General features: G+C 36.3%; 2 protein-coding genes across 3 annotated transcripts in view; one reads left to right on the top strand and one right to left on the bottom strand.

Annotated features, from left to right (window-relative positions):
• Nucleotides 1-26,106, top strand: part of sv2a (synaptic vesicle glycoprotein 2A) — a 117,137-nt gene extending 91,031 nt beyond the window's left edge. Inside the window, exons 11-13 of the mRNA XM_059339803.1 lie at nt 16,933-17,139; nt 20,432-20,591; nt 22,448-26,106. Coding sequence (XP_059195786.1) covers nt 16,933-17,139; nt 20,432-20,591; nt 22,448-22,631 — 551 coding nt within the window. The 3' untranslated portion in view covers nt 22,632-26,106. The remainder of the gene's footprint in view (nt 1-16,932; nt 17,140-20,431; nt 20,592-22,447) is intronic.
• On the bottom strand, nt 156-4,914 carry LOC131976672 (uncharacterized). Of its 2 annotated transcripts, none has more exons than XM_059339805.1 (7): nt 4,840-4,914; nt 3,039-3,712; nt 2,838-2,883; nt 2,655-2,746; nt 1,954-2,064; nt 1,314-1,590; nt 156-1,165 (listed from the first exon to the last, which is right to left on the bottom strand). In XM_059339805.1, the coding sequence occupies exons 1-7, from the start codon at nt 4,858-4,860 to the stop codon at nt 953-955; spliced, it is 1,434 nt and encodes a 477-aa protein (XP_059195788.1). In that variant the 5' UTR covers nt 4,861-4,914; the 3' UTR covers nt 156-952. The 2 variants fall into 2 exon arrangements, with proteins under 2 accessions (XP_059195788.1, XP_059195790.1); XM_059339807.1 differs by lacking the exon at nt 4,840-4,914 and adding an exon at nt 4,647-4,827.
• Nucleotides 26,107-26,961: the final 855 nt, after the last annotated feature.

Raw genomic sequence — 26,961 nt, 5'->3', positions numbered from 1 at the left:
TAGCTGAATTGTTATACTTGCCCACCCCTCACCAAATTGATACACTTGATTAAGTGATATTGCTTGTTTTTTTGTTAGACACATCTGAGGTTGAAAAAAGTTCCATGTGTAATCTCTACACTTGAACCATTCAAAAAGGTGTAAACGTTAACTTGACTCCTGATTTTATTTTGTCACCGTTACATCTGGAGGGCTTAAATGCCCTTTGTAGTTTTACTAAAACAAATGTCAATTTCACATACATACAATGGTGGTGTGCATAAAGTTGCAGGAGGTTTTTGGCAACATGTTCACTGTAAACAATCTCTGCACTCAAATAAATCATTAATCCAGGAGTTATGTGGACTTGACTGTTGTGGTTTCACTGTTACAGCTGAAGAAGATGCAAGTTTTTGCAGTATATCAAAACAAATGCCAATTTTCAGCTTTCACATAAAAATGTGCTGTACATGGCTAATTCTTTCAGACATCAAACAAATAACAGAAAATATCTGGAATGAAATTAAATATAATTCAAATAACTTTTGAGAGTCTAAAATAGTTTAAAGCTGAATACTGTAGCGAAGTCATTCTGAATCTATTGTATCTTGTTTCCTTTTTAACAGCTCAAAATTCCCCTCCCATTTCCTTACATGTCAAATGTCTTTGAATAAGACATAGGTCAATGGGAAGATGGAGAATAAAATAATTTAGGGGTTCATCGTTTAGTAAATTGACTTAACGTTGGACTACTTTGTTGTACTTTTATAAAAAGAAAGAGAAAAACTATAGATTATATATAATAAACAATGGTTTTAAGGGTCAGGCCCACTTGAGATCAAATTGGGCTGCATGTGGCCCCCGGACAAAAATTACTTTGACACCCCTCCATTAAGGGTTTCTTCTCTAAATCAGTGCTCACATCAAAGCTTTGACAACATCCATTTAGTTTGTTGCTCTCAATTCAGTTCTTTTAGAGAGAAAGAAATTGCTCACAGAACTGAACTGTGGCAATGTAAATATCACCGCCAAAGGACTGGGATGCAGCTCTTGGGTTAACTGCATCTCCTAAAGATGTCATTTGTTCATCAGTCAGCGGGCAATCTGCATCCGGGACAATGATGCTTGAGTGGTCATCATGGGGAAGTCCACTGTTTTCCCACTCAATATCTGGAATGTCCATATCCTATAAATAGAACAATTTTGAATTTCATGCAGTATTATCTGGATAAACAGTAGGCACATTTTCAAATATGTCCTCGTGGCTTCTAATTGAATTGCTTACACAAGTGAACCACACTACATATTAAATTCACATTATATTTTGCATGTACCTCTGTGTTATCTGGCCCAGGAATTGGGTGATGTGCACGACCCAGCATCCACAGCTGATTAGGGGTCATCTGGCTCTCAGTTCTTATCGGGTGATTGTCCCAACCACTGCGAAAAGTATCAAGGTCATCCTGCAGGCGTGGAAGGAACACAAAGTGGCAGCAGAAGAGGTGTGTAATGTTGTCGATGCTGAGGAAGCCCTCTTCTTCAAGGTAGTGGAGAACATCGTAGTAGATGCTTGTTACAGCTACCCACAAGTCTCTCCACAGCCGCTCAATCCTGGAAAATTATAAAATTGACAAAACTTTTTTAAAATAAAATTTTACTGTAATATCAAAAATGTACTTCCACTCAACTTCTAGTATTCCAAAATAAACTAATGGGAAACATCACTGATGTTTCTATTAAGACAGGTGCACAGAAAAAAAATAATTAATTAATTTAAAAAAAATATATATATATATATACATTATATGTATAAAAAATATAGTCCAACTGATCTGACCTTTCTTTAGTCTGTGTGTATGCATAAAATGTCTTTAAAAATTAGATCTTATATACATACTGTGTGTCATTGCACCTAAATGTGACATCAGTGGGGTGGCAGCTTTTACATAGCAGGATCTATTTTGTGAAACTCACCGTTGGTTGTGAACACTCTTCCCAGATATAAAGCTGCTCCTTCCAGTGCCACGAACTGTAAACATGAGTCGAGCAACGTCCACGTTTTCTACCCCCTGATCACCACGTACCCTAAGATAGACAAAAACTTTCAAAAAACATATATAATACATGCAATATTAATTACAGTATATTGGTTGGTTATTAAAACAGTGTAACAAGCGGGGTTGGAGCATCTAAACAAAACTTAATAAAATTACTTTAAAGCTTAGTTGTGTGGGTCACTGTGTTGTACTCAGTGTTTGTATAAGTATTCAGATCCTTTACTTAAGTAAAAGAACAGCAATGTAAAAGTACTCCATTAAAAGTAATAAGTCCAGCATGAAAATCCTACTACAAGTATTATATAGTTAAAGTATTGAAGTAAAAGTCAAGGTTCTCAAGCATTCTTAACAATTCATTTTCTTTTTTAACTTTTAAATTATGTTTTCATAATATTTAACTCTACTTCCATGACTTAATTTAGATAGTTTAAAACATGTAGGCCTATAAACCGATCAAAGGGCACAATAGAAGGTGGTGAGGAGAGGAAAAATCATGGCACAAGTACTTAAAAATTGTACTTCAGTACAGTACTTGAGTAAATGTACTTAGTTACTTTCTTCCTCTGGTTGTACTGTACAGTAAAAAACAAATCTTAAATATTAAAAATATATATTTACCTGAGAGGAAACCCAAACTTCTCAACAGATTGTTGGAAGAAAGCCAGGGTAGTTGATGCTAGGTTGTTGGAAGCGGTACCAAGATACATTATCTGCAGCACAAATGCAATTACACCACTATGAGACGTTAAGTATTTAATGATTATAAGAATGTGTACACTTAGTCCTGACAACTGTGCTTACCTTGCGGGAAAAACCATCAATGCCACCAAAGATAACAATGTTGTAGCTGAAAGGAAAAATGCTTAATTTGTCAACTGTATAGAACATACTACAAGTAAGAAATAGTGTGAACACTCAGAACAGAACAGCTACATTGCTTAAGGGCAAGCATACTCTTAATTAATTTGCATTTTGTCAAAAACATTATTTAAAAAGAATTACCGAATCAATTTATGGTTTGTATCAATATGAATTAAAGACTGGGGGCCTGGAACTGAGTAGGTCCGTCGAGCAATACATCCTAAATGGAGCATACGGGAGATGACACCAGTGGTGTCAACACGGTGCATGGAAGCTCTGACACGGTTATACTGCACCCTTAGTCCTCTAGCTTGCAGAAGTGCCTTCACCATTCGGTATCCAGAATGAGGCTGTCTGGATTTAATCTCTCTCACACACTGGTCTAACTCTTCATCTGTCATGGTGCTGTATAGTGACTTTATTGAGAGATTATACTCAGCCATGCGCCGGTACACTGTGCTTCTGGATATCCCCATGAGTTTAGCTATACAGGGGACAGACAGATTAAGTTCAAGAAGGTTGCAAAGGTGGTCTGGGGATATGGCCATTCGTTGTCGCCCAGATGGTCCTTCCTCAAACTGCACAACTGCAATATGTTGCTTACTTTTTTCTTTTTCTATGTTTATAAGACTGTGTAACTGTGTCAGTGCATCTAAAATTGCTGGACAAACAGCTACCTGACCAGCTACAGCATTTAAAAACACAAGTTCTTGTGTGCAAGTGAACTCTAAGAAGTCCAGATCCAGAGGCATGCGTCCCAGAATATTTTCCAATCGAGAGCGAAGTCTTTCTAACAGGTGATTAAGTAGCAGTTCCTAGGAGAGAGAAAAAAAGTTATGTCATGTAAACTACGAATAGATAAACTAAATCATTACTGTAAAACCAGTCTATAATCTATAGTAATGATTACTACATTTAATTACATACTTCTACAGCTGAAAATTTGCTGCATTCATTTAAAACTGAAGGCTGTTCAGTTTGTTTTTCCATCAGAGGAAAGGAACTTTAAGGTTACCACGATGCATGCTGAGTGACTAATTAACACATTACTCGTTAAACCGAAACCTCCTTAATTTGTGCTTTTTTAAAACTGCTAGGCTATAGGTAAAGTCAAACAGATAATCTCTTAACTTCTACACAGCTGTGATTACTTTCACTAAGAACTTCAGTGACAGATCACAATCTCCCCCTCACAACTGTAAGGTCGTACGGGACAAAAAACCATGGTCACACTATAATGCGTAGGCTATATGTCTGATATGGTATTGTTTTGGTGGGTGTTTTATGATACCATATAATATATGACATCGTACTGAGAGTTTGAAAAAACAACAACTGAAGGTCATCTTGTTTAAGTTCCGGTTAGTTTATGTCCAATAAAGTCCGTTAATGTACACGTCAGCTGTCTATGACTGAATCTTACAGAAACAAAACACACTGATGGCATATAGAAGAGTTCAAACACTCAAAGCCCCATTGTTCGATTATTGATGCACCGTCGTGCATGTAAACAGCGTAACCGGGCTACAGTCGGGGTGATGCGTCTGTGCATTCCCCGCTAAAGCCACTGCTACGGTCACTTCACTGCGGTGACTCAGATTAGCTTTTCAAGCGCGTTCCTGGTTTCAAAACCCCGTCCATCACCCCTAATAGCTTGTCAAAGGATCTCAGTGTCATTTAATTTAACCAAAACTAGAAGAAAAAGCCGTGTTCTGACCAGCTGTTCGCTGGCACGGCGCTATGCTTTACCTGAGGTGGAGTTACTCCGTCATTCCCCCGCTCATGTAGGCTACACGTGGAACCTCAATACCGTTACTAATGTGCATGTTCCGCTAATTTTATGTCCAATAAAGTCCGTTAATGTACACATGTCAGCTGTCTCTGACTGAATCTTACAGAAACAAACCACACTGATGTCATATAGAACAGTTCAAACACTCACCGAAGCCCCATTGTTGGACATGCCTGAACTCCGTCACTGTGCGAGCCGACAAGCCGAAGCTGCATTGGTGTCAGGTGACTCCCGCTCGCTCTTGTTGCTTGACGCACGCGCCCGATCTTGAATCTGGAATCGATTGCTCTGCCTTGGGTCCCCGGATGTTGCAGTTGAATTTTTTGCGGTTGAATTTTTTGCGGTTGAATTTTTTGTGGTTGAATTTTTTGAGGTTGAATTTTTTGCAGTTGAATTTTTTGCGGTTGAATTTTTTGCGGTTGAATTTTTTGAGGTTGAATTTTTTGCGGTTGAATTTTTTGAGGTTGAATTTTTTGCAGTTAAATTTTTTGCGGTTGAATTTTTTGCGGTTGAATTTTTTGAGGTTGAATTTTTTGCAGTTGAATTTTTAACGTTGAAAAACATTCAAATACATAATTTCAATGCATAAATATTCAGTGCTAGAAATTCAACGTCTTTTTTGTTTCAAACTCCGATGACACAGATTTACTTCCATAAGAACAATCTAAATCTGCCATATTGTTTCCATTTTGTAAAATTGTTTTCAGAGGGGTATTCAGTGCTGACATCTCCCAATTGATACTCAACAATAAAGTTATCACAGGTTTGTTTGGGATAAAAAAACGGTCAAGATTTGACCTAAAAACATGATCTATTTAAAGTGATCAGACGTTTTTTTTCTTTCAAATTTAACCTCATAACAGTATATTAAGTAGTTAAAATGAGCCCTATAAAACACTGCTTACATAAATGCATCAAATAATATATTTGGAATATCTGAAACAATCTGAGTGGGTCCATTCTGCACAGCGAGTTATTTTACTTTTGATACTTTAAGTACATTTTGATGCTGATACTTTTACTTCAGTGAGTTATGAATGCAGGACTTTAACTTGTAGTGGAGTGATTTCGCAATGTGGTATTTGTACTTTTGAAAAGGGATCTGAATTCTTTTTCCACCACTGCTTTTGTGGATAGACATGTTGTAAAGAATGTTTAAAGCAGTTGGCTATTTTGTGTTTTATACGGATTTGTTGCCACTCTCATTTTAAAGCCGCATTTCTGATGTTCTGCATCTGTCAGAAGCAAACAAAAAACCCTAATTACATCTGCTGTTATTCAGTGTTAAAATAAGACGTGGAATCGTCTCAGAAGGGTGAATACTCTTTCGTTAAATTGGTATTATTAATATTATAAAGATTAAAAAAGGGGTGCAAAAATCTTATGACAAAGTTTTAGATTTCAATTTTGCTTTTTTTCAGAGAAATAATTATATAAAAACAACAAAATCCAACTCAAAACCAAGCAGTAATTGCACTTACCACGGTCTGCTTTGGATATATAAACTAATTTAAACATAAAAATAATAGAAATTAAAAGTTTATTTGAGAGGGAAATTAGTATCTAGATAGCGATGAAGTAAAAAAGTGAGATGAAATGATATTAAGACTAAAATATAACATTACTTTATAAGATTAAGAGGGTTATTCAGTGCTGACATCTCCCAATTGATACTCAACAAATAACTTATCACAGGTTTGTTTGGGATATTCTTTTATCTATGGGTGGTTGACGTGAACTCAAATTCAAAGTGAAAAAAATAATAATTCAAAAATATATGTCAAATGATATATAATTATATTCCCTTATATGTGAATAATTCAAAACTGAATGTGTCCATTTCTAATTCTTTACATATTATTCACTTTTTGGTGTGGTAGTCCTAAAATGTGTCCACCGGTGCAACACAATAAAGAATGTCATTATTTAATTCAGAGAACGTTGGACAGATAAGATTGATAAGCCAAAGGCATATTAGTTTGTCCCAATTATATTTCCACATCAAACATACCCCCAAAAAATTCAGAATTATGTTATTTATATACTATAAGATGTACACATAGAGACTTCACCCAAATGCCTGGGTTACGTTCATTATAATTGGTATAAAACCCAAGGAATCTTCATTTCATCCTTATAGCTGCATAGTGATGATAACATTATTGTACTATCCCACACTTTTTACATACATTTTTCATTAAAATACCTTTTCCACTCACAATTCAATTTGTTGCACCACAGGACATTCCGTTGCACCATTGGACAACAGAGTACTAGTATGCCCATGTCGTGTACAAAGTCAAATTAATTATCAAACATTGTCAAATTTACTTTCTGCGTCTCTCTCTCAGGAAGTTCTCTTTCCTCTCAGGATCTTCATTCAGCCTCTCCCTAAACTTCCTAGACCTTTCTTTGGTGGTCATTTCAGCCTCTCACTTTCAACATGGAAATCAAACTAGCTTTAACAAAACAGGGAAGGAAGGTTTGAGTTGTGTTGTCCTCAAATTCTGAGGTTAAGAGAAAATGCAAAAAAGCTACTTAAATTAGTCATTAAAAGTTGCTCTCGTTAAGGTTGAGGAAGTTTGCACCCATCCATGATCTGATGTCAGCCAGACAATCAAGCAATGGCTGGAGTGCAGCCTGCCCATCAACATTAAGAGGCAGATATAGCTGGACATCTTCTGCAAAGCAGTGGAAGGAGATGTTATGTTTGACTAGGATGTCCCCTAGGGGTAAAATATATAATAGGAAGAGGATGGGACCTAGTATAGAGCCCTGAGGGACCCCACAGGTGAGGGGGGCAACAGAGGAGAAGAAATCCCCAAGCAGGACAGAGAAGCTCCCGTCAGCCAGGTAGGACGGGCCATCCAAATGCGGCCGTCCATTAACCTCCATTCATTTTTTAGACTCGGATTATATCTCTTTTGCATATTTAAACTAATTTTTCAATAAAACTTGTAATGCAAAAAATGTTTGTTTACATGTTTGCTTTCACTATGTTAATTTTCATTATGATAGGAGTAAAGGAAAAAAATAAGTGAAACTGACTTCATGTTGTACTATAGGACAGTGCGTTTCACCAGTGGACATTTTCGAAATCAATGCTAGTTTGCGGACTAGCTATATGAGAGACATTCTTCATCCTGAGTAACAGTGTTAAGGTTTACATTATTTTCAATTATCAATCAATGTAAATTGATAAAAATATTCAGGTCAATACTTAAACTGCGTTGTACCAAAGGACTACCTTAAGACGACCAGTTCCAACACTGCACGGAAATAGTAATATTATGAAAATATTTGAGACAGAACTGATCTTGTGTGCAGTCCACCTGCTCCAGAGATGTCTTCTGTCCTTCCTGATTCTGGAAGGACCCCTCTCAGTAATGGGGTGGTCACATTAATGCCTGTTTTATATCTACATAATGCCGTTGCTCCAGGAGGACACCAGTTTTGCGGACAAAATTTAATGTGTCATAATAACTCTACATAGGAACCTTAACACTTATATCCTCTAGATTCATTAAGTAAACACTCGTATGACATGCATTCAAGTATTTTAATGTATTTAGATTAATTTTTCATTAAATTACAGTTGTTTTAAGATAAGTAATGCTACCTAGTACAGTTGCACCGGTGGACAAATGTCATGTTCAAAACAGAATATTTGCATAGTTGAAGAACGATACTCATTGTTTGCAGATGGATTAGATGTAGAAGAATGAACTGCATATTAAAACATTAATTTTAATGAAATATTATCAAATTTGAGTAATATTTGTCACTGGGAACACAAAAATTGAGCGTCACGTCAACCACCCCTATATGTTAAATGAGACAGCAGTTCAGTGGTTTAATGTAACTCAAGTACTGTACTTAAGTACAATTTTGAGGTGCTTCTACTTGTATTTCCATTTAATGTAACTTTATACTTCGACTGCCCTACATTTTGAGGCAAAAATTGTACTTTTTACTACATCACTACATTTAGCTGACAGCTTTAGTTACTTTTCAGGTCAAGATTTGACCTAAAAACATAATCTATCCGTCTAAAATAAAAAACTTTTAAATACACTTCTAACAAAATCAATTTGGAAATGTTTGTTCACTGAAAACTGAATATAAAAGCTGAAAGAAGACAACAACATTGTAGTTCCTGCACTCAGTTTGTGTATTACTATTAGAAGTACAGCAATGCAGTAACTACGTTTTTGGGGTCAAAGGTTAAATAAATCATCATGATTTTTGAGCATAACTTTTACATCATCAATACATGTAGAAATAAGTGCCATATCACTTATCTACCTATAACACATTTGGCTGGCCAGTTAAAACACGTATAAAAACTTCAAAGCAGTTTTTCTCAGTTTTACCTTTTGCGTAGTTACTGCAGTTAGACTTTGTAGGGCATTATAGCTTTCGTTTTTTTAATGTAATTAATTAATTGGGAAATAAAGCTACAGTGCAACTAATGTGAGACGGGAAATTAAACTCAAGGTCCTGACGCACTCTGTCCATGGTGCTGATATAACCCTACACTGTTATTCCGCAACCCCAGTTCTGATGGAGTTGGGACGCTGTGAAAATATCGTTAATAAATAACAATTTAATGGATCTCAAATCCTTTCCAACCTATATTTAATTGAATATAGTGCGAAGATAAGATATCTAAAGTTGAAACTTCTTCCTTATTTTTTTGGAATCAGGTTTGTACAGACAGTATTCTTTGATGTACTATACAACTATTAAATACTTAATATCCAATCCAATCCATTTTATTTATATAGCATGATTAAGCAAACACAAGGTTTCCAAAGTACTGCACAAAAAGATAAGCACAATAAATAGATAATAATAAAATGATAACGGTAAAATACAACAAGATAAAATAACAAAATAAATAAAATGCGCTGCACTAAATAAAATATGCATGTATACACACAAAATCATAAAATCAACACTCAGGTCTCAGCTAGGTCTCGGTAATAAAAAAAAGGAAATCCAGAAAACCTTAAGGATAAATTATTTGTTCCCAAGCGATCTGGCGTTTACCAGACCAGACCAAACCTGGCAGGAGCCGAACAGCTGACAGGGAGACCCGACACAGAGGCCGCAGGTTCCACAGATTCACTCCGCACCAGCGGGGACTGGGACATCCCATCCGAACCCGCCACCGGTACCAACCAAGCAGCGATTCATTTTATCTACGGTGGATAATATTATCGTATAATTGTGAACACTACATCACCAGTCACCTATAAATAAAAAGAAAGCATGAAAATATAATGTTTGCAAGATCGGTTAGAGCTGGATTTGAACTCACTACAGCAAAATGAATTGTTCATGAACAGAACAAAATTGAGAGAGGCGAGAGGTAGTGCTGACAGTATAATGCAAGTAAGATCGTCACTTTTAAACATGTTTATTTGTCACAATGTGTTTCATATTGGGCTAATGCGGTGGTAAATATGACATTTACCTCAGTCGAGAGAGAGAGGGAGAAACTTGATAAATATGCTCGGGAATATTTCGATGTGCAACTCAAGGTAACCAGTTGTTTTAGATCAATCCAAAACACAATGTTACCTGGACGCTAAAGTAAGCTTCTTATATAATTCTTGCCACAAAGTGAGAAAGCGCGCTCACGAGGTAGAGGTGACAGTTCATGATTGTTTGATTTTTGCTGTAGTGAATTCGAATCCAGCTCGAACAGATCCTGCAAACATTATATTTTTCATGCTTTCGTCTAATTTATAGGTGGCTGTGATGTTGTTTTCACTTATATAACAATATTATCAACAGTAGATAGGAGATGCGACCTGGAAATCACCAGTTATATGTTTATTAAAAATGTGACGAATCTGCTAACTGAGACAGAACACAGCTGCACATGCGAGTACGGCAACCAGTTAGTTTGGAAACCAGTAAGGACACAACACCGGCCCTCAGCCTCACCAGACAGCCGCTACGCTTACCTCTGTGCCGTTTACGCCGCTGAGGTGGCACTGGAGTGCGGCGGAGGTATATCGGGATGTCCAGTAGGAAAGGAGAGTTTTTTGTCCATAATACCCAATCATACACCAGTACAGTGTTGACGGTATGTGCAACAAGTGTTACGAGCAGTAGAAACACACACAACAGTCGCCTCACACACTGGCGCCATCTTGATCACTCAACTTAATATAATAAAATGAGCGGTGGATTTCCAAGATGATAGTGCATATTTTTTATTTATATTCCAGACCGATGTTGTTGGTTTGCTACACAGGCACCCGCTGGCTGGAAACTTTGAATAAAAATGACAATTCTGTGTAATTCATTCGGAGGGGAAATTCTGCCTAGTAACAACAACAACAAAAAAAACAGCACTCCAAATACCGCTGACGTCACCACTACGTCAGCTGTCTGCAGTTTACTTGGATTTTTAAAAACAAAGAACCTGGAACACGCTGACGTCAGCATGAATTACGTCAGCGGTCTGCCTTTGAAAGTGCTTTGATCTCCGCTGATGTCACACACTACATCACCATTCTGACATGCTTTGATGTGTGAAGCTTATAGAACAGATACACAGGCCAACTTCAGACAGCACACACATTGATAATTTTCAACAGATTTTTGGATCTCTAAAGAAATACTAAATTTCTCCATTCAACATTTTTAATTTAATTTAAATCCCTTCGTCAGCTGACATGCCTTTAGTTTTTGTGGGATTAATTGGGGCTCCTATGGTCACCAAAGCTGCTGGAAATCTGATTAGGTCTGGTCTGGGACTTATTCCCACCAGTCCCACCGTAGTTAGCCCAGCAGAACCTGTGATCCAAAAAGACTCCAAGGCAAGATACAGTAATATCAGATTGCTGTATCAGGATAACCACCATTCCATTGGCCTAGACTGTCTGAGTAATGAAACTCCTGAAGGCCTTCTGGTTTTACCCCAGGCTCAAAGAATTGAATCTTTTTCATCCACGGTTCAACCAAGCACTGCAGCTGTTCATCCCTGCTGTGAAATAGAGCCAACTTTACCTTTGTGCCTTAATATGGTCCCCAGGATCAAAGTTGCAGGTGGTCGCTTCAGGTGTGGTCTGGGACTGTATCGCCTCAGTTCAGCCCCAGTTAACCCAATTAAACCTGTGCTGCATGAATCCCCTCGAGATGAGTGCAACAGTGATCTCAGATCTGACAGCGATAAGCTTAAGCTTCCTCCTTTCTCTCTCTTCTTTGCTCATTCTCTGTGTCATTTTGGGACAGTTAATGAGAGAACAAGGGATCCAGACCAGACTCTTAGCAGAGGGTCACAAGGAAATGCAGGAGTAGGAACTACATCTTTTTTGTCCATAGTCCAAACAAGAAGCACAGCTCTTTGGTCCATCGCACAAGCAAAAATTGCAAGTTTTGCCTCCATGGCGCAAGCAGGTCTTGCATCTTTGCGATCCATGGTCTGGGCAAGAATTGCAGCTGTTTTTTCCAGGATCAGAGCAAAGATGTCACGTTTTTTTCCTACAACCAGAGAAGGTCTTGATGATGCTATAGCCAGGGCCTATGAAACGGGGCCCACGCGAGGTCTGCTTCTATTACTGTGTTGTTGGATCAGCGTAACCTGCTGTATACTGTGGACGTATATTGCATGTATTTTTTCCTGGGCCTGTAGAATATTAGCACCGTTTGTTTCCAACACCACAGCAAGAATTACAGCTGTTTTCTCTCAAACCAAAGCACAAATCGCTGCTCGCTTGTCCAGGGCCAGAGCACGATTCGCTGTTCGCTTGTCTATGGCTATAGCAGAAATTGATATTCGCTTGTCTATAGCTAGAGCACGAATTGCTTCTCGTTTGTCCAGGGCCAGAACACGAATTGCTATTCGTTTGTCCAGGACCAGAGCAAGAATTGCCGCTTGCTTGACCAGGGCTAGAGCAAGAATCGGTGCTCGCTTGTCCAGGACTAGAGCAAGAATTGCTGCTGTTTTCTTAATGATAAGAGCAGGGATTTCAGAGTTTTTTACCAAGACGAGAGATGATACTGACGCTGAGGACAGTGATGAAGACCTGGATGAAAACTGGCCCGAGGAATGGGACAAGGACTGGGACTGGGGAGAAGACTTGGTCGAAGACTGGGCCGACTGGGTTGAAGACTTTTATGAAGAATGTGAACTGTACCGTGACGACTACTGGGTGCGTGACGATCCTCCTCCAGAGAGTTGGATTGTTACAGCTTTTCCTTCACTTTTACAGTACATCTCAGCTGCGTTTTCCAGGCCCCGAAGAAGACTGAGACACTGGTTTCTTTCTAAAGTCCGTGAGTTAGCATCAGCCTAGGCCTATTATTCATTTTTAAAGCATCATAGCAGTGGCATGTAGGGTTTACTCTGGGTACTCCAGTTTCCTCCCGCACTAGATTATTTACAATTTTGAATAATGACATCAGAAAAAAAAAACCACCCGCTGATGACTAACAACCAGCCTAGGCCTATTATTAATTTTTTTAAATACTCATAGCAGTGGCATGTAGGGTTTACTCCGGGTGCTCCGGTTTCCTCCCGCACTATATTATTCACAATTTTGAATAATGACATAAAAAAAACAACCACTGATGACTAACAATCAACCTAGGCCTATTATTAATTTTTTAAAATAATCATAGCAGTGGGATTTATGGGTTTACTCCGGGTCCTCCGGTTTCCTCCCGCACAAAATTATTCACAATTTTGAATAATGACTTAAAAACAAAACAAAAAAAAAAACAACCACTGATGACTATTTTTGAGACGTTCTTACGGTGGCCCTGAAGTGCAAAACACACCAGCAATTCACGCAACACACCAGCAATGCCAGCAATTCACACAACACGCCAGCAATTCGCCACAATGTGCCAGCAATTCGCCACAACGCACCAGCAATTCACACAACGCGGCAGCAATTCGCCACAACGCGCCAGCAATTCACACAACGCGCCAGCAATTCACCACAACACACCAGCAATTCATCACAACGGAGCCCGTTGTGATGCCATCCCCGAAGACGGTACATAAGTAAAACTATTTTTCCTTGCCCTACATTACATTAGCACCTATACTGTGAAAATAAAATTAAAACAATTAAAACAACAAAACACTATCGCGACTCTGCCCGTTTGGTTAAACGTTTATTTACCCTGCACGGCCAGCGCACCAGAGCAGAGAGGAAAGAGACCTGCTTCAAAAGACAGTTCAGACTGTCCCAATGTAATATAGGGCAAGGAAAATAGTTTTGCTTATGTACCATGGCTTTACCGCAAAATTGAAAGTTAAGTGTAAGTCCACCTTAAGCAGAGTCCAAACAATGGCTCCATCAATGCATAACAACACTGCCTACTGAGGAGCGTCGGCCATCTGTGAATCACCAGTTATTTGTTTGTGGATCTTTTCAAGAACGTCTCGAAAATGCATCTTTGATTCCTAAACATTTAATCCAAATGGCTATAATTTAATGGTGTGATTCTGCAAACTGTCTTTTTAATTTAGAATTTCCTGTGTGTGTGTTTCATGCGTGTGTGTGATTGATGATTCACAAATGCAGAGTCACACTTCACAAACAGAATTTTCAGCTTTACAAATGGCTTTTTTGTTTTTAAAAATGGAAAATTGTGTATTTACAAATACACAATATATTTACAAATACACACTCATTTGTAAAAAAAAACTAAATACAAGTCACAAATTAGAAATTTGTATTTTTGGATAGCAAAACACATGTGCAAATCAAGGACTATTTGTAGATCACCCTCTGTGTGTTTACAGGTATTAATGAGACAAATTTAAGCCCATAATTTTAGCCTAGAATCACCAAATTATCATAAGTATCTGGACTTTGAAGAGACATTCCCGTGAATCGGGCCTATTCAGAAGGCATCGATGGTTCCACGTGGCTACTTAATATTCACATGACGTAATCAAGGTGTCTGCAGGCAGCGTAAACCGACCTAATGTGTATATGATGCACCACACGACAATTCTACTCCTTAACCCTTTATCAGGCAAAGAACTATATTTGGTAACTTCAGGTAAAATTTCGAGAAAAAAGTTTCAAATTTACTAGATTAAAGTGGCAAATCTACAAGAAAAAAAGGCGCAGATTTAAGAGATTTAAAGTGTCAAATCTGCGCGAAAAAAGTTGCAGATTTACGAGAAAAAAGTGGGGAAAAAGCAACTTTTTCCTCCCAGATTCACCACTTTAACCCTTAATAGGGCACTCATTGAAATACTTGCAAATTTCAACCCTAGAGAATATTGGAGGATATTACATACTGCCAGAATGTGTAAAAAAAAACAACATACGAAAACAATATTTTGAGAAAAAAGTTTATGAGATTAAAGTAGCAAATCTATGAGAAAAATGTGCAGATTAATGAGATTTAAAGTGGTGAATCTGGGAGAAAAAAGTTGCTTTTTTCCCACTTTTTTCTCGTAAATTTGCAATTTTTTCCTCTAAATATTACCTGACTCTAACTACCAAATATAGTTATTTGCCTGATAAAGGGTTAAACCTTATTGCTGTATACCTCGATTGTTCCCCTTTTTTCCTGTAAATCGCTTTGGATAAAAGTGTCTGCTAAATGACTAAATGTAAATGTACTGTATGTCCGCGCACGTAAAATTAGGCAAGGAGCTGTGAACTGGCTGTCAGCGGCTCACTTCACTACATGTAGTGTAGTGAAGTATAATTGCACTTATAGCAGGGGTGGGCAATGAATTTTAGCAAGGGGCCACATGTGATACGGTAAAGTTTACGGAGGGCCGGACCAAAACTCCAGAGTTAATTCTGCTCAATATGAATTACATTGCTCTATAAAATGCAGTAATTATGTGGTTTTGAGCTGCTCCTGGTAAGAACACATGTTACGATAAGACTATGTTAATGTGGAGTAAGTTAAATATAGCAGTAAAAAATAGTAAAAACTCCAATCATTATCTCACTTTCCCATTTATTTTAAACACAACATACATTCAAACCACAAAAACAATCAAGAGCATGTATGTTATGCAAAAAAACAGCAATTTATTAACTTGCAAAAAGCTATAAGTGACAAGGTAACAAGGTAACTTGGTATTTTTGTTGAATGCATTTCTGTGCAAGTGCATGCATGCACATATGTAAAATAAAAAACAATGCTGCCATTGTTTTACGTGCCACTATTTAAGGAGCTGCAAATGAATTAGACTCTTCTCAGTCATAATTTATTCACACAAAGCATTTGCTTTCCACGAACTGTTTTATAGGCCTATCATAGTCACGTACACGCCTATTATTTTTCCTTTTTTTTTAAATCTATTTTTTAAATGTGATTTATTTTTTGATATATTATATATAATTATTTATTTGTTTTATATTTCATGGGTTAACTCTGGGTGCTCCAGCTTCCTCCAACACCCACAATTTTAAATGAATAGTATTTGTTATTTAGAAAAAAAGATTTGCATAATATTTAGACTCAGGCTCTTATCAAGGTTATTATAGTTAACAAAAACTAATAAAATAACGAAAACTAGAATTGAAAACACATTTTTGTTAACCAAGATAAAAATAAAAAGTTTTTTAAAAAACGATAACAAACGGAAACTGTATTTTGTGGTTACAAAACTAACTAATTATAGTGAAAATGTCCTTGGTTTTTGTCTTTGTCAACTTTTTTCATATATAAACCCTTTTTGGTTGATATGAAATCTATTTCATCTATCTGGTTTTATGACTTAATAAACTTATTGGGGCTGAGATGGATCAGACAAAGGGAATAAAGGAAACATTTATTGCGACTTTTTGGAATCTCGAACCCAACAAATACCCCATTACAAAAAAACTAAAACTAACACTAAAACTTATAAAAATGAATTAAAACTACCAAACTCACTCTAAAAACGAATTAAAACTAATTGAATTAAAAAAAAAAAATCCTAACAAAATTAAAACTAAAACTAATGAGAAATCCAAAACTATTGTAACCTTGGCTCTTATGCCACACACACTCACGTCGGAAATAATACATGGTTGATAAGAGAGTCTCCAAACTGTCATTCATTCTGATCCACTTTGTTGCTTTTTTGGTGTGAAGATGTTAACCAAACTTTACTTCCTGCAGGTGTTTCACATTTAAAACACTTTTTCCAGAATGTCCATTATTGCAGAATAATCAACACTGTCAGAATATTTTTACTATTTGAGCCCTTCCACTGTGCTCCCTGTGCCTCGCCCCTCTCTGTCCCCCACACAGATCTCTTTAAGTACAGGCTGGTCAACTGCAAGCTCATCAACAGCACCTTCCTGCACAACAAAGAAGGCTGTCTGCTCAGCGACGTCAGTGACGAGAACAATGCCTACATGGTCTACTTTGTCAGTTTCCTGGGCACCTTGGCTGTGTTGCCAGGCAACATCGTCTCCGCGCTGCTCATGGACAAGATCGGACGGCTGAGGATGCTCGGTAATTATTTAGCACCGTGTGAATTAATGGAAAAGTTGATTGGAAGTTAAGTTAAATTTGTATATCAGTGGGAAACTGAGTGTTAAAAGATTGTTTATACCAACAAACTCTGTGGAATTACAGAGAAGTTGATTCATAGCCACATACAATTTATTCACACATTGTCCACAGGTATCAATCAAAGTTATCTTTAGTTACTCGGTGGTGGAATATAACTCAGTACATTTACTCAAGTACTGTACTTCAGCACAATTTTGAGGTCCACTACTTGTACTTTACTATTTCCATCACTGCAAAAACAATAAAAAGGCAACAAAAAAAAACAGATGAAACACTAAATCTGAGGGGAATGATCTTGCTGCATGGACAGATAATTTCACTTGACAAGATTTCTTAAATTAAGATTATTAATTTAGGAATAAGCATGTTGTATGCTTCAAATAAGAAATTAACTCTTAAAAAAAGATAAATTAAAGCTGCAAGCAGCGATGAACTGTTGATGAAGTGTTACATAATTTATCTTGTTTTAACCCTTTATCGGGCAAAGAACTATGTTTGGTAACTTCAGGTAATATTTTGAGAAAAAAGTTACAATTATACTAGATTAAAGTGGCAAATCTACAGGAAAAAAAGTCGCAGATTTAAGAGAAAAAGGCGGGAAAAAGCAACTTTTTTCTCATAGATTCACCACTTTAAATCTCATTAATCTGCACATTTTTTTCTCGTAGATTTGCCACTTTAATCTCGTAAACTTTTTAATCAAAATATTATTTTCATATGTTTTTTACACATTCTGGCAGTATGTAATATCCTCCAATATTCTCTAGGGTTGAAATTTGGAAGTATTTCAATGAGTGCCCTATTAAGTGTTAAGAGTTAATTTCCTATTCTAACACATTCAACATGCTTACTTCTAGATTTAACAATCTTAATTTAAGAAATCTTGTCAAGTGAAATTATCTGTCCATGCAGCAAGATCATTTCCCTCAGATTTAGTGTTTTTATCTTGTTTTTAGACATCCCTTTTTGCAGTGTATATTTGTAACTTTATACTTCTCGTCCACTACATTTTGTTGGCAAAGATTATACTTTTTACTCCACTACATTTAACTGACAGCTTTAGTTACATTTCAGGTCAAGATTTAACATGAAAAAATATATTCAATTCATAAATTAAACCACAAAAAAGTTATTTAAGTGGTTAAAATGAATACTAGATTGCTGCTTGTATAATGTCAATAACAATAATCAGTGTGAGATACTGAACATTTCCAATAAATGGAATATATTTAACAATCTGAATTGGGCCATTCTGCATAAGGAGTACTTTTACTTTTGATACTTTAAGTACATTTTGATGCTGACAATTTTGTACCTTTAACTAGGAAAGTTTTGAATGCGGGACTCGCATTCAAAACTTGTAGTGGAGTCATTTTTACAGTGTAGTATAAGTACTTTTACTGCAGTAAGGGATCTGAATAGTTCTTCTTAAAGTGACTCCATCTCTCAGGGATATTAACGGGACAGATAGTCTGTGAGTAAGTTTGACAAATCCAGATCTCCTGCTGGGACTTGATGGCTAAAAAAATGTTAATGTAAAACTTTAAATAATAACACAAGGTCTAACCAGCCTCAAACCCAACCCTAGTTCATCATTTTTTGACGTGAACTCCCATTCAGCTACCAAAACAGATTTAGTTTTCCATACATAATATTTTTGAGAGCTAAATGATTTGGACAGAGCACAGATGGGAAGCTTGATTATTACACTGTCTGCTCTACTTACATTACATTTAAAATGGAATGTAATTAAGTACATTTACTCAAGTACTGTACTTAAGTACAATTTTGAGGTACTTTACTTGAGTATTCCCATTTTATGTAACATCATACTTCTACTCCACTACAGTTAGCTGACAGCTTTAGTTACTTTTCAGGTCGAGATTCAAAATGAAAAAACATGATCAATTAAAAGTGATTAGAAATCTTTTTAAACTGAACCTCATTACAGTATATTAGGAGTTAAAATCAGCTGTACCTTGAGAAAATGAAAATACTGCATACATAGATGCATCAATAATAATAATCCTATACTATATGTATAAAACAATCTGAGTGGGTCTATTCTGCCCTACAGAGTCTAACTGCAGTAACTACGCAAAAGGGAAAACTGAGAAAAAATGCTTTAAAGTTTTTTTTAACGTTTTTAACTGACCAGCCAAATGAGTTATAGGTATAAGTGTTGATATTCAACCTTTGACCCCAAAAATGTAGTTATTGCACTCTAGGATCTAACAGTAATGCACAAACACACAGTAACTCAGTGTTTAACAACTCTATTCAAATATTTGTGTATTTTAGACTTAATATTATAAAGTAATGTTATATTTTAATCTAAATATAATTGTATCTCACTTTTTTTACTATTTACTATCACTATCGAGATAATACTTTCCCTATCAAATAAACTTATAATTTCTATTATTCTTGTCTTCACTATTCAACACAATGAAGAAATACAAGGCTACACTGTATCACAGTATTATTTCTGTGAAATAAAGCAACATTTAAATCTAAAACTTTGTCACAAGATTTTTGTGGTTACTGCAGTTAGGCTTGGTAGGGCAGTATTATAAGGAGTACTTTTAGTTTTGATACTTTAAGTCAGGGGTCTCAAACTCAAATTACGGGGCCGCTGGAGGCAGTATCAAAATGACCAAAAAAAGACACAAAATGACAAAAAAAGACACAACATTACTAAAAAAAAGACACAAAATGACCAAAAAGAGACACAAAATGACAGAAAAACACTAAATTACTTTAAAAAGATACAAAATGACAAAAAAGACACAAAATGACAAAAAACAAACACAAAAAGACACAACATGACAGGAAAAAAAACTAAATTACTTTAAAAAAAGACTAAAAAAGACACAAAATTGTTTAAAAAAAGACACAAAATTACCAAAAAATACAAAACTATTTTAAAAAAGACACAAAATTACCAAAAAAGACACAAAATTAAAAAAAAAAAGACACAAAGACGCGGGCCGCAAGTTTGAGACCAATGCTTTCAGTACATTTTGATGCTGATACTTTTGTACTTTTGCTCCAGTAAGTTTTGAATGCAGGACTTTTACTTGTAGTGGAGTCATTTCACAGTGTGGTATTAGTACTTTTACTGCAGTAAAGGATCTGAATACCTTTTCCATCACAGACTCATGCAAATTTTCAGTTGATACTGTATATGCATGGCTTCACTCCTTTTTTGTCTCCCTCTGTCCTCCTCCAGCGGGCTCCAGTGTGATCTCCTGCATCAGCTGTTTCTTCCTGTCCTTTGGCAACAGCGAGTCGGCCATGATTGCTCTGCTCTGCCTGTTCGGGGGAATCAGCATCGCTTCCTGGAACGCCCTGGATGTGCTGACCGTTGAGCTCTACCCTTCTGACAAGAGGTAGGCAATTTAGGCACGGCCTGAAATCTCCTTGACAGCGTGCAGACACAGTCAGTGGTGCTGAATGATGTGTGGGATGATGTCATCAGAGACGCCTTCAGTGATTGGTCGGCTCACGGGGATGGATGACATTGTGGGGGGAAACCATTGGTGGTGCATGTGATGTGAAGCACTTAGCTGTCTTGTTGCCACCGAATGGTTTCAGTACGATGTTCTCATTATTTTAAATCATAATTGTATTTATTCATTTAAATGCAGCCTAATATAAAATTAGTATTTGTAGATACATTTTTTACCAAAAGAAGAAGAAGAATCATCTTTTGTATTCAGAGTGAGAACAGATTTATAATTTTACAAGCTGTAGCTCTACCTTGTGGTTATAAAGAGTCCCTGCATGTTTTACAATGACTGATGTGTAAATGCAGATTCAATTCTGAGACTCTTTTTAACTGCTAATCAAAAAGAAAATGGCTATATTTGGACAAACACAAACATTAATCTTCTGTTACTCTTTAACTCTTCTCTCATTTGGCTGTTTTTATATATTATTAACCCTCTGAACCCAAAAAACCAAGTGGGAGGTTTGAAAAGCACATTTCCCTTAAAAATGGCCATGTTTACACCAGAAACTGCAAAAAAGATCTGTCAAAAAATCACAATATGTAATTAAAGAAATGTAACGGGTGTTTTTTCTTGTTATTTCTGTGACATCTAGCACTGATTGTGCTGTTTTGCAAAGTGCTGCAGGACACCACCACTCAAAAGTTTGGGGTCCCTTAGAAATGTCCTTATTTTTGAAGGAAAAGCCACATTAAAAAAATAAAAATAATAACAGACATACAGTGTAGACATTGTTAATGACTATTAAAGCTGGAAACGGCTGATTTTCTTATGGAATATCTATTATATATTGTCTCCTGTGTTCCAGTGGCACATTGTGTAAATCCACGTTTATAGTGTTGAAAGGCTCATTGATCATTAAAACACCTGAGCATTATGTTAGCACAGCTGGAACTGTTCTGTGCTGATTTGAGAAACAATACAATGATCCTTCCTCAGGCTGGTTGAGTATCTAGAGGTAAAGGTGGAGATTTGTACAGGTTAAAATGATTATTTCTACCCTTGTTAATGTCTTTACTATATCATTGATTCATTTTGTAACTGTTGTTTTCATGGAAAACAGCACACACATTTTCTGGTTGACCCCAAACTTTTGAGTGCTAATGTATATTATTATTATTATTATTATTATTATTAATAATAATAATACTGATGCATTCATCTGTAAGTAGCATTTTATTGCTGTAGTTGGTCACAATAGAACTAATTTCAACAATTATTTTGGGGTAGTTTTATCTATATTCTTAATAATTCATAAACTTTACACAAACTTTACATTTGTTAAATAGTGACCTGTGATGCAATTCAAGCTGGAAAAAATGCATTACACTAAAAAAGTACAATGTTTTCCTTTAAATTGTAGCCAAGTTGAAGTGTAAAGTAGCATTAAAATGGAAATATTTGATAAAACACAAAAATGAAAAAAAAAAAAAATCAAGCAGCTTCTATCATTTCTCTCTTTTGTGTCTGCTTATTTCTTTTATTAATAAATAACAGATTGTACATTTCTAATTTTTAAATTAACTTGAGTGTAGGCGTAATAAGCTATGCTTCAGTCTTTTCGGTCCAAATGTCTATTATCAATTTTCTTTCTCTGTTGACTTATTGTTTACTTTGATCAATGGTTTTTTTCTGGTTTGTTCTGTTTTAATGACATGTATTGACCGTAATAAACGGATACGAAACTAAACGAAATGAAACAATAACCTGACTCTGTACTCTCTCTCTCTCTGCAGAACCACGGCCTTCGGCTTCCTGAACGCCCTCTGTAAACTAGCAGCTGTTTTAGGCATAAGCATCTTCACCTCGTTCGTGGGCATCACCAAGGCCGTGCCCATCCTCTTTGCCTCGGGGGCGCTGGCGGCGGGCAGTTTTCTCGCCCTCAAACTACCAGAAACGCGAGGTCAGGTGCTGCAATAGTGTGGGGCCAACAACTTTCCGGTGGGGGGGGGGGCAGAAGAGTTTTCACCACACTGTGAATGAAGAGATCAAGAGCCCTCCAGACCCTTCCCTCTAACCCCTCTCTCATATTGATATAGTAACGTTTGTGCACATAACACGACAAAGAAGAGCAGATCTGTTATCTGTAAATATTTGGATTATTTCATAGGTAATAGTGAAGCTGTATCAAACCATTAGAATACCTGAATAAATGCTGATCTTAGACGAATTAAAGTAAAGTAAGAATAATAACAGTAATATGTTCAGTGAGAGCATTACGTTTAATTTCCCTGGAATCATTTAGTAAATTTAAATTCCCAATATAAGAAGATGGAGCTGGGGTTGGAGGTGAGGGGATGGGGGTTCTTGATGATAATGAGCCATGCAAATAGAGTTCTCTGTTGTCATCTCCATTCTTCTGAGCAAATTCAACTCACCATGTCAAGTCTTGAGTGCTTTGCCATTGTTGGACATAGAATCAAAAATGCAACATTTTAACGCCTTTATTTGAAGCATTTTTGACTTTGCAGGGTAAAACCAAGACTCAAGTCTCTTGGCTTTCTCTCAGACAAAGACCTGTCCTCATCCTTTCTCTCTCCCGGGGTCTTGTGTTGGTGTACAGACTAACTGCCATTTTTATAGATTATAGAACATTCCAGGTTTGCTTTTTGTTCTTGTCCTGATGTGACAAGGATGTGATCAATCGAGCCCCTTTCTCCCTTTAAAAAACATTGTTTCTGATCATCATGAGATCATTCAGATCAGTTCCCATGCCAAGTTAAACTATGTGCTGTCATGATTTCATCACAAGCTCTTTGTTAAAGTATACATTTAAAGCACAACCATTTTGCCAGTGTGAATGACATTTTCCTGACTTGATGAAAATGTTCAGTATCTCACACTCAATCACCATTTTTCAATCATACTGTATATCCCTTTGTAAGAAATGCCTTTTTAGTACCTCTCCTCCCAGGCTTACAGTATGTCTGTCTCTTATAATATATGTTTTTGGAGGGTGTTATGCATGTCACAAAGTATGTATGTACATTTATGAAAATTGAGAGTACAACATGTAAACAGCGTTTTGGACAACATCAGCTCATCGTATAGTCTGGCTCATGTCACAGTACAGTGCTTTTATTCTGAAAAATTTTACCAAACGCTTCTTAGAGCACACAACACAAGGTGTTCTTAAATTAGAAAATATTCCTTTGTTAACTTAAATCACACACACACACACACACACACACACACACACACACGAAGAAAAACAAGGTTATTTAAAAAGAAAACAAACAAAAAAAACATATACATAATGACTCCACTCTTAGTTTTGATGGTTTCCGTGCAGGTGTGTAAGTGTGCCAGAGGTGACAGATAAACTATAATCTAATTGTGTGAACTGAATGTTTATATTAATGTGAGTGTGCTTCTTAGTGCAATATTGAACCTCCGTGCAATATTGATTCCTTTTTCTTAAATTTTTTATTTCTTACCATTTCACATTTGGCAAACTTTTTTTCTGATTTGTGAAAGGTCGTGGGGTAGCTGTCTGTGATTACATACTGAACCTAAAAGATACGATTTTTGCATTCGGAGAGTAAACTTGAGAGTACAATTGTTGGAAAATACTGCACCCAAAGTAAAAACAAACAGCGTAGTTGTTCTATTTTAAATTCTTCCAAATATAATAATAATAATATTTTAAATTCTTCCAAATTTGGGATGTCTTCTGGGCACACAACATGTTGAACATGGAGGATTAATCGCCGTGGAAAAAGGATTATTCTGCTAATGAGTGCATGTATTTGAAGTTTACTTGTGCTTTATTATACAAATGTAGCTAGATATAACAGGACATGAGATTCACCGTAGAGAACTCACTGCCAAGGGCTGATTGTCATATATCCCACATTGGTAACAGCACAGAGTGTTGGCACATTATAATTGCCACATTCCCCTGAAAAAAAGCAAGAGTGATATGTTCACAATTGCATGATAAAAGCAAAACAATCATTCACATATAAGATTAACAAAACAAAAAAAGGGTTTCGTTCAAACTGCCATTTTGTAGGATAGCAGCCATACGTAGACTCAAGACAGAAGAATAACTAGACAACCCATTGCACTAAATGTACTCTGTGGTACATGCACAATTGTGAATGCCTTTAGTTCTTCGATCTGACGAGATTTAACGAAGAACGAGGCAGCGAGCGTTTAGCAAGAGCACAAAGACCAAAACCAACCAAATGACAAGAATATGAGTGCAGTTGTGAACATAGGTGCTCGGAGCTTTAATGACCTGCCCCCTTTACATTTCACTCCCTCCGCCTCCAAAAATTTGACACATCTGACCTGTTAGCCCGTCTATGAGTGTGCCATCTGTCATCAATTTTTGCCAAATATTTTTGTATGGCCTGAGTTTACACATTACACCATCAGTCAATTCTCCGTTATAGATATGAATATATGTAAATAAAAATACTTATAGATAGCTCTCGAAACCTTTTGACCCCCTGGATATATATTGCAGTCAGTCTTTGGGGGTTTTCAGTCACAACTGGACTTATTATGGGTAATGAAAAAGGTTTTAAAACTCATGTGAGAACCAGCTGAAATTACAAAATTTGCCCCGATTCCAACTTAAAAAGCACACTGATGATATTATAAATGTAGAAATATAAAAGCTAAGCGTCAGCGGTCCTACTCTCTGTGTGTTGTCCTGTATCACCCCATGAAAGCTAAGAACGACGATGTCAAGATAACTGTTGTATTTGTTCAACATGGAATGCCGTTAAAGCCCTAAAAACCTGTCTCAGTGACTCAGTTCAGGCTCCGTCCAAGTTAAAACTGTTTCTCGTAGATACATATCTTAGCTTATGTTACAGGGTTTTTTTGTATAATTAACTTGTTGCCTGGACAACAGTCAAATCGTGAGTGCAAAAAGTTAACAAAGCAATAAGTGTTTGGGTATTTGTCTCTTATTCTCTTCTTTGAAGCTATTGGGAATGGGAGCACATTACTACATGCTGGCCTTGTCCACTAAAATGCTGTGTGTTGGCTTAATAATGACACGGGACTTTAACAGCTAACATTCGTGTGTACTCTCTAAAAACAACCCTTAAGTCTTGAGACTTTTGTCAATAAGATTGCATTGCCATTAATTAAATGTAACAAAGAATTTATCACCTTTGTCATCGTACTGTGCTGTAGAAACTGTAGTTGATTGTTTGTAAGTATAGAAACTGTTTGTGGAAACCATGAATATAAAAAAAAGTTACAAAAAAAAGAAGTGTAAATGAACAATGCTGTATGTTGTCTTTGATTTTGTGTATTTTGTAAATGAGAATGAAATATAAGTAAATACATCAATGTTAAAAAACGGTTATGAATCATAGTTAGCCTAAATGTGACAACATCAGTTCTGTTAAAAAAGGTGTGTGAGATTTTTTCTTATATTTTCTCATTGTTGGTTTTTGATCGGCATTGCACCGAGCTGTGCAGCTGACCCTTTGGAATCACAATGGATAACAAAGAACCATGAAATAAACAAAAAGGATGAAAAGTCAATCTGTGTCATGTTCTTTATTCATTTTATTTGACCTTTATTTTACCAGAAAGTCCCTTGAGATGCAGTCTCTTTTTCGAGGGAGACCTGGTCAAGATTGGTTGCCAGTTACAGATTGAAATGACAGTAACAAAACATGGGAACATATAGTAAAAACAGCAAAAAAGAAAAATAGGCAATACACACACTATACATACAGAAAGGTACTGAATCCAGCTCAGGTAAAACAATTGCACTTTTTCTCAGTAACATCAGTAAATGTTTTTTTTTTACAGCCTCACTTAACCCTTTGATGCACAAAATATAAGCACCTTCTAATACACTTTTTTTTATTACAACAGATCATTATATCCATTTTTTGTATTATTACATCAAGTTTACACACATGGGTCAAAAATGACCTTGTGCATTAGAAGTGTAGTGATACAAAAAGTGATACACTGAATTAACAATTTGAGTACATGTGTAACTATGTTTGTCTTATTTCTAAGGTTTAACTTTAAAAGAGTTGTTAGAACCACCAGATTACATTGGAAAATCACATATTTTAACATTTGAGACTTAATAGAGCGACCAAATAATAATTTCCATTGGAAAAACACACTAATTTAACAAAATAGGATAGTTAATATTTGTGTCTTCTTTGTCAGGTTTTAAATTGGTTATTGGTGAATTGATGACCCTTTGATGACAACATATAAACACCTTCTACATGGGTCAAAAATGTGCATTAGAAGCGTA

The sequence above is a fragment of the Centropristis striata genome, chromosome 8 (genome assembly GCF_030273125.1).
Source record: "Centropristis striata isolate RG_2023a ecotype Rhode Island chromosome 8, C.striata_1.0, whole genome shotgun sequence".
NCBI lineage: Eukaryota > Metazoa > Chordata > Actinopteri > Perciformes > Serranidae > Centropristis > Centropristis striata.
This window is presented reverse-complemented; position numbering and strand designations above follow the sequence as displayed.